At 39.7% G+C, this 13,662-nt stretch overlaps 1 protein-coding gene across 2 annotated transcripts in view; it reads right to left on the reverse strand.

Annotated features, from left to right (window-relative positions):
- Positions 1-229: 229 nt before the first annotated feature.
- Positions 230-13,662, reverse strand: part of pdgfd (platelet derived growth factor d) — a 43,471-nt gene continuing 30,038 nt past the window's right edge. For both annotated transcript variants that reach the window (XM_063906271.1, XM_063906270.1), the window contains exons 4-7: positions 12,577-12,636; positions 11,197-11,410; positions 5,278-5,495; positions 230-3,216 (exon numbers count right to left, since the gene is read on the reverse strand). In XM_063906271.1, coding sequence (XP_063762341.1) covers positions 3,079-3,216; positions 5,278-5,495; positions 11,197-11,410; positions 12,577-12,636 — 630 coding nt within the window. In that variant the 3' untranslated portion in view covers positions 230-3,078. The remainder of the gene's footprint in view (positions 3,217-5,277; positions 5,496-11,196; positions 11,411-12,576; positions 12,637-13,662) is intronic.

Consider the following 13,662-nt stretch of genomic DNA (forward strand, 5'->3'; position numbering starts at 1 on the left):
TTTTCGTTGTTCTGCTTCCAAGCTCTTCATGTTTTGGCTAGCTCTGCTTTTGTTACTAGTTACTTTTCTCCCAGTGGCTCTTATATCTCTCTTTTTACTTTCCAGAAGCCACTGAAACATAACACTCTACAGGTGATTGAAAAGAAATTGATCAACGTCATAGAAAAACACAGTACAGTCAAATACCTGAAAAAGCATTTTGGTCATAAAGAAAAAGCAATAGAGACAGTTAGTCTAGAAACCTTTTATTTATCAAGATCAAACAGCTAATATATTTTAATAAAACAATAGAGAAAGACACAATAAATTATTAAGGTTAAGCACACGTACAGTTTTGTCATGAAGGTTTTTCTGAACACAGCAAAGCAGGTTTTTACTAAAACAAACATTTCTCAGTCAGAGGACTTCTCAAATGTTGAATGTTTGTTTTTGATGCACGTAGTTGATGCAATTTAAGGAATAATCAGAAATCCAAACACCTACACAAGCCGGTTTGAAACTAGGAACTTGAAATGCATGTGGTTCTATCGCAAAGACGAGAGGAGAAAACAATAAGGAAAAGAGGAAATTCATTTCGGAGCACGCAACAATGGAATGTGCTGATAACGCCAGCAAACTGGCAGGCACAGGAAGCACACACACACACATACTCCTCACACATATTCAAAATAATAATTAACAAAATAATATGTTTGCAGCAGAGTTTATAAAATACTAGCGTAACTATGTATTTTGCAATAGGTATCTTGAAAAGTTACTAAATGCCTCCTTTTATTTTTGGTTTGTTAGCTATTAAAAATTTAACAGTATGATTTATATACCAACTCTGGATTATCTGTATGTTCAGCATTGTGTTTCAAAATGCAGCTCAGAGCAATGAAAGCAAACTTTTCATGAGAACAGAAGACAAAAACTTTAGAACAAAGTGAAGAACATCCCAAAACAATTTACGTGTGTGTGTGTGTGTGTGTGTGTGTGTGTGTGTGTGTGTGTGTGTGTGTGTGTGTGTGTGTGTGTGTGTGTGTGTGTGTGTGTGTGTGTGTGTGTGTGTGTGTGTGTGTGTGTGTGTGTGTGTGTGTGTGTGTGTGTGTGTGTGTGTGTGTGTGTGTGTGTGTGTGTGTGTGTGTGTGTGTGTGTGTGTGTGTAGAATGTTATTACTGCACAACCTGAAAAGCGTCTGGAATATTTAAGAGCGTTTCTGTATCCACATCTGCCGAATAATACCCATGACTTACAGTACGCACATGCACATAAAAGCGGCGCAGACACACAGCTGATCGGGTTTCACTGTGACTGAGGGATCGTCTCAGTGTCCAGCTTTGTCTTTCTTTTGAACAAAAGAAGTGTGTAAAATCCAATTTTCTCAGAGTAATTCAGTCCAGTAAGCGGGCCTAGGCGTGTGACACATGGGGGGTGATGATGGAGAGATGGCGGATGCCGGTGTGTTTAATTCCGCACAGCTGGATCATGTGTTTGGAAATGATAAGCAGTTACTTTGAATTCTTGCTCTATTGCTTTGATACTCTAGCTACCTGCACACACTCACATACACACTTGCGCGCACGGTCACACGCTGACCATTCCCATGCTTGTATCTGCTGCCAGCTCTCGCAGACTGTTGGTAACCCTCCACCCTTTAAACAAAAGGACCTTTTCCTGAGCTGTAACACACAGCCCCCTCTCTCACACTCACACTCACACTCAAGTTCTGTTGTATTTTCAGCAGAGAACATTAGGCTAATTCCCGCAGATCTTTTTCACTGTGGCGCCGCTGCACACTTGCAAAGCAGTGGGACAGGTTGTGATAAATGTGAGCATCTTTGTGAGAAAGTAAAAAGCAGCTTGACAAAAAAAAAAATCAGGCTTGCTGAATGTATAAACATGCTGATTGAAACGCCTACAGTAGCTGCAATCTTTTATGTTGCATCTGCAAAGTGGCTCCTCTCTCAGCTCTCATCCAGAAGTGCTACTAATCTACGAATAGCCGGCTTGATTGTCTCTTTTCTGTTAGCAGCCTCTCCTGAAAAAAAAAACGCTCTTTCCACTCATGTTTTCAAAGCTTGAGGATCACGGTTTTATCCGTGTTAGCAGAATTTCGGTTGGCAGTGGGAATGCCAGGGACGCATAGAAAAGTAGGCAAAGCGCAGCAGCTTGATCTGACATCTCTTTGATGTGTTGTGAGAATGAGTGATGAAGGGAGAGAAAGTGTGTGTGCACGGAGTCAGTGAGAAAGAAACACGAGTAGCAGAAAGCCTATGGATGGAAGGACAGACCTATGCAGACATAAATGTATGCAAAAAAACAAAAACAAAAACCCAGGGCTTTACAGATAAATAGTAATGTGAAGAATTCAGTAAAAATAATAACATACTTTTTGCCTGGAGTGTGAATGTGTGTGAGTGTGTTAGTGTGCAATTACGTTCTGGAGGGTTTTGGTTAGCCTTATTTCACATTGAGATAAAATGTTATTTTGGTTTATGCTTCCTTCAACCCTTCTCCCTCCCTCCTTCTGTCTTACGCTCACTCATCTCAGCATGCTCCTGGCAGAGGGATTGAAGTTTCTGCAAATACCCTTTTTACAACATGCAGAAATGCAAACAGATACACATGAAACAGAAATTAATAAACTGTGAACACAGCAGTCGCTTACAGTTGAATGAAAATTCGATCAAATTGGCCTCTGTTGAGCTCCTAAACCAGAATGTAAGTTTGATGCAGTGTCGGTATCTTTTTCACATAGTTTGGTATGGTACATGTTTTTGTATTCCAAAGAATCTTCTGTATTTATTTTATTGAGGAAAAAATATGGATGGAACTTGTGACTCCAAGTTCCAGGAAAGTTAAATAAGAACATATTCGGCTGGAAACATATGCATTTACATGTTTGGCTGTAAATGCATTTGCTGCAAGAACAAATGTCCCCGTGTACAATGCAAGCAGCGTTTGTCAGTCAAATTGTTGCCTTCTTCTTGGCTGCATGTGTGTCTGCCTTGCTGTAATTATAAGTAGTCCTTTGCAAAAATGTATAAAAAAAGATCTCGTCCATCATTTCCTGATGTATGTCCAAATCTTGGTTTCTCAGCGGGGGGGCTGGGATGGACATGCACACTCGCACTTTTCATGGTGTGGGAGGAAGATTTCATCTATGACCCAGCGCACCCTCCCCGGCCTCCGATGGCGCTGATGCAGACTAACCTCCGGGGCGTACTTCAGCACCTAAAGGAGTAGGATAAGAGGACAAGGATGAAGAGGGGCGGTCATAAAATTGACTTACGTTTGCCTGGAGGGTTATTGCTACGGGAAGGGTCGGTGGGTATTGATAGTAGGTGTTGAAAATACTTTGTAAGCTCATTGTAGCTGACGACAAAAAATCTAATTCAAAAGACGCAAGAGACATGAGAAATGTTGATGAAAATAAGAACAAATAACTTCATACCAAAGCAAGTCAAATTCATCAAAATACAGATGAGATAGCAGGCAAGGTTTTTAAGAGTGCATTGCTGTACTGTGACACAGTGGTGGCCAGGAGACAACATTTACACACCCACCCTTTATCCTGTTAATCATACATGGAATTCCTGTACCATTTCAACTTTCATTCCTTCATATTTCGTATCAGGGAAACTTTGAATTGTTCTCATGGGGAGAAAATGCAGGACATGTTGCCAAGGAACTCACTGCTGAATGTGAAATAGAAAATGGTATGCCGTATCTCAGATAACATACCAAATATCTCTACAGTGTACACAAATTACAGATACAGAAAAAGTATTGGCATTTGCATTACACACGTTAGAGGTTAAAAGGCTCTCTTTGCACAGTGAGTCTATAAAGGTACTATGTTTTTATAGTTGGAATAAGTCAGTGTTTCCCTGTTACTGACTGTGTTGGAGATGGCCATATTGTTTGTGTGAAAGTACAAACTGTTCAACAACTGATGCAGTCAATTTGTTCTCCAAAGCTCAGTGAAAGCAAAACTGCCCATGATTTATGTCAGGGCTTCCTGGCACTGAAACAATAGTGTGAGAAATAATGTGTTTCTTAAGAAGTGAAGTCAGTGAAAGAAGCAGGTACAGATCTACCTCCCTACAAGGGGAGAGGAAAAGAGGACGGAAATCTCTTTACAAAAACAAACCAAAACACAAAGCCTCAACTTGTAAGCTGTTTTCCACATGTACGATATACAGTATACAATACACTATATTTTCAATGCTTACATACACATACCACAATTGCAACCCGAGTTCCACTTTTGTCTAAATTTCTTTTGTAGGAACAGCAAGGGAGCGAGAGGCAGAGAGAGAAACCCTGTGGACCATGTTACAATAATGAAGTTATACAAGAACAAAGACACAAAGAGATGGAGGGAAGAGTGAGAAAAGAATGAATGACAAGCTTAAAGAACAATAACAGTGCATTGCAAAGGGAATGAAAATGGGAATTGGGGAAAATGAAAGGATGATGGCAGTCTAGAGAGACAGAGTGATACAATGCTAACAATGCAAAGAGAGAGATATGGAGAGATTGGAGAGAGAATTTGTGAGGCTTCTGGTGCATTGCTGCTTCATTGTTGATGTGGCGCCTGCATTTGCACACCCAAAATCTCTCTCCTGCTCACTCACTAACTCTCACACCCTCTTTTCAGCCCCTTTCAAGTACACCTAAAATGTGCCAGAAATTTCACATGTAAGGCTCATGTTGGAATAAGCCCACGCATCACTTTTCTGTAACGCTTCCAGCTGAAATCAACTCTAAACTGTCACATTTATGAAAGGGCCTCAGCGTGCACTAGCATGCAGTTGTCGGAGTGCTGTCTAATGCAAAAAAAATAAAAATAACGACCCTCCCTTAAAAGCAAGGCTGTTTGATAGAATAAATGTTCTCATATCAGATCAGTTGATCAGAGGTTACTCCATATCAAGGTGCAAGATAAAAGGGAATGATCATAGTAATCCTCATGCATCAATCACCCTACATTTACTCGCCAATGCTAACAGTATGCAGTCCTAACCATGGTCTTCATACTGCATGTCAGCAAATAGGAATTAGCAAAGGTCACAACCTAACATCTTTTTTCCTATGCTTCAGAAAGGTCAGAGATCCACTATGCTCACAATGTTTTTTAATCATGACAGCACCTACAAAATCCCTGGTAATGTTCTTTCATTTATCGTTTCATTACTGTCCAATTCTCTGCTGGAGGATCTGATGCTGTTTCCTTGTACCAAATATCACAGGAGAAAAGACAGAAGTGTGTGTGTGTGTGTGTGTGTGTACCTCGTGTAGTTTGTGAGTTGTCTTGGAGGCCTGACAGGTACAGCCGTTGTTCCAGTTCTCTGTTCCGCAGCCACAGTTGCCTCCACAGCGTTTGACCAGCAGACATCGGGGGAAGAAGACGGCGTTGGTGGCCCTCAGCTCCTCACGCAGGTTCACAGAGTAGTTGCGAGGCGTACAGCTGTAGCGCTTGACGTCGTCATAGAGGCGGTTCAGATCAACTGAACAGTGCGTCAGAAAAAGAGAGCAGATAAGGAAATTAGTTCAGTTTTGTTTATTAAGTTTCCTCTTTGCTGTGGCTGTTCTGGATTGCACTAAAGGAAGTGTGAAGGAGACAAACAGTTGTTTTTTCATTGATAGTTGCCAATTGCTTAGCATCATCATTAATACAAATGTGTGACATGATGGAGCAGGAGATGGAAGGATTATACGGGCGAGGGAAGCAAAATAGCAGCAAGTTCTGTAGAAAATATGGCCAGCATTGATTGAATGAAAATGGTTGAAAGGTGGGGAGATACTTTTAGTTACGAGTACAATTGCAACAGAAATTGACTGCTCAGGAACAGATAGCAAGAGCACAGACACAAAGATGCAGAAAGAGAGAACATAAGCCAGAAAAGCACGCCGGGGACATAAATTGATTGTACAGCAAATTGAACGTATTGACCCCAGCCATCCAGTCACCACTTTGGAGACAATTACCCCGTTTGTGCACATTGGACATTTGTTCATTGGCTTCCTGTAATGGTGCGAAACTCATATCAAGAGAACCAAAAGGATTACAGGACAAACTGAAGGGAATTATGGGACTTTATACTAGTCTAGAGGGGAAAGCAGGAGTTCCTAAACTATAATCTGATTGAAATATGTCCTAGATTATAATTAGAGACCACTAACTAAAAAGCTGTCAAAAAGTATAAGTCATGCAAAATGGCAGCATAACTAAAGGTGGAAAGCAATCTAAACAACATGATTGTATTGTTCAGCAGTGACCATTGCATAAGTTCAAATATTATGGGATAATTTATGTGAAAACACAGCGTTGTTCAGCACTTGGCAGATGCTAATTTGCTGCTTGGAGGAATAAAGTTGACCTTAACCCGGGATATAGGTATTTCTATTTTCTGCAAATAGGATCTACTGACTTTTTCTAGGAGGATCCCTCCAGGTCTCAAAACAGCGTGATTGACATAGTAACACACAATCAATTTAGACGCAAGCCAAATTAGGTATATCACAATAAACTTGATTTGTGTTGATAAGTTTAAGAAAGAAAAGAAACACTTTGGTGAATTAAGATCTTTTTAGCCCTTGATTACACTGCTTTTCTTTTGAAGCTTTGGTGTAAGCAGAACAGATTCTAGCTTTATTTGTTCCCTGTTGTTTGTTTTATTTACTGCACTTATAAAAAGGCAAGTAAAACCCAAGGATCTTCCCTTAATGGTCTGCTGAGGTTTATAAAAGACACTTTTAAGGGCCAGGGCACACACCCACTGGACTTCATTCTGGTGCTTCACTACTTGAAGATCCCATTTTAGGAGGGAGTGACTGAACGACCTCTCAGGAAAAGCAACATGACAAGCTGATGCATTTACCGTTATGGTCGAATGCAATCTCCCCTGTCCAAGAGAATAGGTGAAGAACACTAGACTTTTGAACAGAGTAGTGGGTAGAGCTTGCCCTTTAGGCACTGAAAGTGTACTGTGCCTATTCACAATAGATGCTATTCACCAGTCTGAAGCCATTTAATGCCCATACCATGAATGGCTTCCCAAGTATTGGTATCTTCTTACTTAAGTAGGTCCACAAAAACTGGGTTTTAAGTGGCAACCTCAATTGTTTTTCTTTTATGTAATTTAGCTTGGAGTGAGCAGTGTTGAGACATTTCAGCATTATCACACTGAAAGAAAACAGAAGCAGGGTTTGTAAATGAGGGCCAATTCTACTGCTCAAACAAGGTGAAGTTTGTTGTGTTGAACCAAGCAAAGCGTTAAATAGAGTGTGAAATGGGATAATAATTTCTTGAAACAAGTTAAATATTCTTTCACAGGAGTTCATTTGTAGTGAAGATGAATTACGTTTTCTTAGCTCATTGCTATATTGTTCCCTTCAATGAAGTGGAAAGGGCTTTTACAACCCAATGCGAGAATAAAGACTTGTCAGGATCGATATTTGAGGTGAACTACAGCTATATTTTGGTACGATTGGCTTACATTGGCTTTTTGAGCTTTGCTGCAACAATAAAGACCAGTCATGCAATACAAACTGCCTAGAAATCGCATATCCTCGCATTAGTATAACAACGACAAATTTGCCTGACGTGCAATAATATGTGTGAGAGTAAGGATGCAAGGGGAAGTCCAATGGGGTCAAGGAGAGCCTAATGGCATTGATTATCAATAAGCAATTGTTCACAAAAAGGAAATCATTGCAGAAGGGGTTTCAATTCATGCCATAAAACCTGTAGGATGCCTGATGAACAACGAAAAGAGAACAGCAGGCAATGTAATCATTTGTTTTAGTAAAGAGAGAGATGAAGGTTAAAGGTAAACTATTTTTACCAACGTCATTGATTGTGCTCCCATCTAAGTGGTAACATTACCTGTGTTTACAACATGTTTCATTTACAGGCATATTACAAACGATAATATTGGATGTAATGGGCTCACAGAAAAGAAATAAAGCAAATGAAGACTGCTATATTTGCGTGATTGCGTGTTTAATGTGTGATTGTAGTTGTGTTTCCAATCGCCTCAAACATTTCTGTATGAGACAGTTTCTGTGTGCGCTATATTAGTATACAGTCGGTGACATGAAAATGAGTTAATGTCTGCATGTGTGTGGTAATAACAGGCTCAAAAAAGACTGATACTGAACAGCATGGTTGTCAGGTTTAACAAAATCATTGGATTTATTGGTGTGTACTTTGGATATTTGGAAACATGTCACTGTTGAGATTATATCAATCTGGTAAATTTGAGAAAATATTGACAGCGACAATGAAATACTGACTGTTTCTAGTGATGAAGAAATTCCACTGTAGGCCTATGCCTGGTTTTGAACTCCATTATGTACTGTAGCTACAGAGAAATGCAATGTACGGTCAACAACAACCTTAAAGGCTTGAAGAAGTTAGAATAAAACATGTTGAATAGAATAGCAATGCTTGTTTTTCTTCAAAATACAGCAAATGCAGGACGAGCAAAATAAGAAATGATTGATTTTAGTTTGCTGCTCTTTCCTTTGATGTGAAAAATGTAGGTGACAGCAGACCCATCATTTCTGGGTTTTTTTGTTGTGATTTTAGTGAAAAGCAAAATAGCTGACTTTCAACAAGCAACGGTTTTGTTGTTGATGGCAAAGTTGTGATACAGAAATCATGACATGTGTTCCTACCATTTGTAATGTCTGCATCTCCCAAGGTGATGAAAGGCTTGTTGTAAAGGAGAAGATTCAAAGGAACATTGGATCATTGTGTGTGTGTGTGTGTGTGTGTGTGTGTGTGTGTGTGTGTGTGTGTGTGTGTGTGTGTGTGTGTGTGTGTGTGTGTGTGTGTGTGTGTGTGTGTGTGTGTGTGTGTGTGTGTGTGTGTGTGTGTGTGTGTGTGTGTGTGTGTGTGTGTGTGTGTGTGTGTGTGTGTGTGTGTGTGTGTGTGTGTGTGTGTGTGTGTGTGTGTGTGTGTGTGTCGCATGTTGATGCTGTATCAGTGAAGACAAAGGCACACGTCATGCCTGCATGTGTTGGGGTGTATACGGTTTGTGTTTCTGTGCTTGCGTGGCCGAGCTTGTGTCTCTTTAAGGGGAATAAGTGTTATCTCAGGAACGCAGTGGCGTGGAACCCTGTCAGAGAGTGTGGAGGAGAGAATGACAGACGGGGACAGCAAGGCTAAGAGAAAGCAAGCCTGCAAAAAGTGCTATGTTGCTCTAACAGAAACCAACCTGAAGTGAACATGATCAAATACGTTTCTGCCGTAAAGTTGTCGACAAGGGTTTGTGTTGTTGTTTGTGAATTATACATTTGTTTGTTACTCAGACTTAAAAGTTTCCCAATTTATATTATAATAACACTGTCCTTCATGGGAACAAAGGTGGGCGTGAGCTACTGAGTGTGGGTCTCCTAATGAAAACAAAGCTAAGCTGCTGACTGAAGCAGATTTCTGCTTCGCTGCACAGGTTGAATTTCCAATTAGAGAAAGCTACGCCTGTACAGTGGATCAAATACCTGCAGCACCTACTGTACCATATGCACCTTTCTGTAGTGCTGCGGCACGCACAAACTCCCCATATATAGACCTTTTAATGCCTGCCAGCACACTCATGCGCTGATAAATAGAGATAGATTTGCTGTCAGGCACAAATGTTTACTAAGGTACAGGAGGGCCTTTGGGTAGAAAGAGGGAGAGAGTGGGTGAGAGAGATACGGGGGAACAGGTGAGAGAAGGAGTGAAAAGCACTGGAGTCTTAAAAGTATAATTACTGTAGACACACTCATGCCCCAAGATTGTGTGACGTCTGTGTGTAATCAGCATATTGTTCAAAGACATCCGCTATGTGCTTTTCTAGGAAAATTCTATTGCCTCACTGATTCCAGGTCTAGAATTGCCTTGAACCCCCTGTTTGTGTGTCACCTTAAATCAATCACTGACTCACTTTTCAACCCACGAGAGGGCAAGCTGCTCATTTGATGATGCAACAACTGTAGTCAGGCTACAGTATGTTTTGCATCATCACTCAGCAGGAGCTGCTTCCTTTTTACTATTGATGATTTATATTTCTAGCCTACTAGAAAAAGGGCAAACATTTAGATTTTACTTTTATATATCTACCTTTCAAGTTAAAGGTGCTTTCATATCCAACATCACGAGAATGCTCTTTTAAGCCAATTTTCTTTCTCCAGTTCTGTCAATTTTTCATCACAAAGCAGTAATATGACTCCATCACAGACATAATTCTAAACTTTGTCCGCTGCAATGCTGTACCACTGAGTTTTATGTATGGCGCAATATGTAAGAATGGGCCTCCTGTTGTCAGGCTCATTCTTGGTCAGCACAACGCGTCAAGCTCTCCCCTCCCCTATATTACACCAGCATCCAGCGACTGCACCAGTCTTCAGCGAAATACTGTGAATGCAGCAGAGTTGTGGAGGATCACCATCTGTAGCACAATAAAAAGTGATCAAAACATCACCTCTGTCAGCGTCCTGCATCAACTTTACTGACTTTAAATGTCAATACTGAACGTGTATGCAGGGTTTCTATTAAATCACTCATTACATTCAAAGGAAAACATCAGAATCAGATCGATGCATTTGATCCGTCTTTCAGGTATAAAACTAAAACCTCAAATTCTAATTTTATGACTGCACAATATTTTTCCTGTTATTATCTTGATTTTCACTCAAATTAAAGGCAGCATACTGCGTTATTATCTGCATTCATCCAGGGTTGCAAACAACCGGTAGCTCTTTGGTAGCTTTATGACACTTTCGCATAATTAGCTTTTCATGCGGTTGCATCTTTTGTATAGTAGTTGATAGGCAAAGCTTCCGTTTGTACACATATTATAGATATTTGGTACCTTGATGACTATTTGAATGATGCAAAACTGGAGTCTTCCTTCAATTATGACTTTTTATTGGTTTATAGTTTGATATTATTCAACACATTTGTACTCTGTTGCAAACTCTTTCATTTTTGTTCTGTTTTTTAACTATCATGTTATGTGTCAGTTTATTCTGATTTCAGCACTTCTATTAGAGGTGGATCAAACTGAATATCGTCCCACTAAAATCCCAGTCATGCAAGGGCAGTGTATGTTTGCTTTCAGTGTGTCAAACCTGAATCTCTTCAAGATGATTTATATTTATTTGTTTGACGGTTTAATGTATAGCTCATAAACTTTGCAGATATATAGTAAAGCTTACCTTTATTATGTCTGCTTGCCAGGTGATAGGCCCTGGATCTATAATGGATGTGTGTTTGAGTGTAGATGCTGTCCAGGTCCTGTCTCCAGGTGTCTGGGCTGAGCGATCTGAACAGCTGCTCTACAGTTTCAAAGGCAGCTATGGTTCGGTCCAAATCCTCCAATGAGAAAGGAACCTCCGTGACTGCCACTGGCATCTGCCCTCCAACACTGTCCTGTAAAGAACAAAAGTTAAAGACGAAATTAGAAACTATAATAATTTAGGCCTATTCTAACTTCACCAATTGTTTCATTCATAGCATTAATACCAAAAGCACATATGAAAGATCTATGTGTCAAGAGCTTCTTGGAATGTGTTGGTTTCTTCCACCTTTATTGTGCTTTATAGAAATATAGTGTAACCTCATTTTAAAAGTGGTTACTGGACAGCGAGGGGACATCTCACCCAGTAGCTGTATGCACAGAGATGAGGACTTAAGGAGACTATCATGAAGTTCACTCAGACTTAGTTTCAAAGTTAACATTTATTGTAACGGCTTCAATATGTGGTCTTAAAAACATTTAAATGATAGATTTATGATAATTGTTTGCAATAAATGTGTGTATGTAAACCATGTTATGGCACCACATAAGACAAGTCAAATGCTCCCTTGGATTACTATTCAAATAAACTACATATTGCCATCTGATAGTTGTTTTTTACTTCCACTATCAATTTGAAATGTTTTTTGTTTGTTTTACATTAAGAGTCAGGAATATTTCAAAACCAGTGAGAGGTGAAGAGCTGAAAAATATAACTATATGTATTTTCTGAGTGAAGTTGCAACCAAGAGCCTAATGTAAAACGGTCACAAATCCCAGGGAAAACCCCTTGATTACAGATTACTTCCCAGGGCCTTTGAATGTAAAATGGAGGAGACTACATCTGGCAGTGACATACCCTTACATAAACATGGTAAAACATACACCCACACACACATTTAATCATTATCGATCCATGCAGAAAAACTGCCACACAGCCCAATGCATACTAATTATTAGAGTCACATGTGTCACTGAACCCCACTACTCTTATACACGAACACACACAGATTACACTGATGTACTTATAAAAAAACATTAGACTATAGAAGCATGCCAATTAACATTTCAGACTTCATGCATAATATATACAAGTATATACAGTACATGCATGAATGTATTCTGTGTGTGGGTTAGCTTATGCAAATGGGCTATATGTCATATTCATTGGTGTAGCCATAGTCCCTGCTGTGCTTAAGAAGGCTCACCTCCCAATAGAACTGAAATCAAGCATGCATTTTTATTTTTAAATTCTATAATATAACTTATCATAAAGTGTGTATGTGTGCGCATGACTCACCGACATGGGCATAGTGACGGCCTCCCAGTTGGTGTTGGACGCAGGCAAGGGAGATTCATACTGCAGTAAAGGACAGCAGAAATAACCAATAATCAGTCGGTCAATTGAGCAGACATTGAGACACTCAATAAATCATACCAAATGAATTCAGTGCCTTTTGAAAAAAGGTCACTTGGTTTTCAGATAACTTGAGATCATGATCAAGGACTTGAGGCAAAATAAAACGTATAAGATAAGATAAGATAAGATGGAACTTTAGTTATCCCTGTGCAGGGAAATTCACGTGTCCTTGCAGCAACAGAGTAAGGCATACAGATGTTTACTAGTGGAATATAAATAATTCTCAAAGCAACTGTGTATATGATTTAGGTTTGAATAATATAATCACGGCCTTGTGTCAGGGTGTAGTGATACCTACATGTGTTTGCACTGCTATTCATAAGTCCTGTGAAAGTGTATCTGTTCTGTTGGACAGCCCACTGACTCAAACACATTGCTGAACTTGAGTTATTTAGCCATTGTTTTTTTTTCTTTATTTCACTTCTCAGGGATGGCATTCATATGGTACATAAGATCTAATTGCAGTTACTTTGAGTGATGTTCGAGGTTGAAAAACAGAAATAAATCCACATGTGAAACGTTCAAAGGTGCAGCCTGAGGCTAATTAATTGTTAATATTAATATCAAAATAGTTGTCTTTAAACTTTGATTGTAAGATACGGGGTGGAGCTTGACATGTTATGTAAGGTTATCCAAGGTGCCTGTCTGTATAGCTGGCTGACTGACTGTCAGTATGTCAGGAAATTCCTAAAAGAATTTCCAGTGATGCCGGTCACAGCATGACTTTCTGTGTTTTTGTGGAAGCAGTCAGACTCTGGTCAAAGCACGTTTAGATCATAAACACTCATCAGACTGACATATTTGGCACACATGCACACATTCTTTGTATTTTTTTTCTTCTTCTCTCTTTCTTACTGTCTCCATCCCTCCCTCTCTGTATCTCTCTCACACACACACATATGGTACATAAACTCCACTGGCAATCCAATCCCTTTTAGAGTCTTAAATATCATCCGCGGTCAATAT

This window comes from Eleginops maclovinus, chromosome 18 (assembly GCF_036324505.1).
Source record: "Eleginops maclovinus isolate JMC-PN-2008 ecotype Puerto Natales chromosome 18, JC_Emac_rtc_rv5, whole genome shotgun sequence".
Taxonomy (NCBI): domain Eukaryota; kingdom Metazoa; phylum Chordata; class Actinopteri; order Perciformes; family Eleginopidae; genus Eleginops; species Eleginops maclovinus.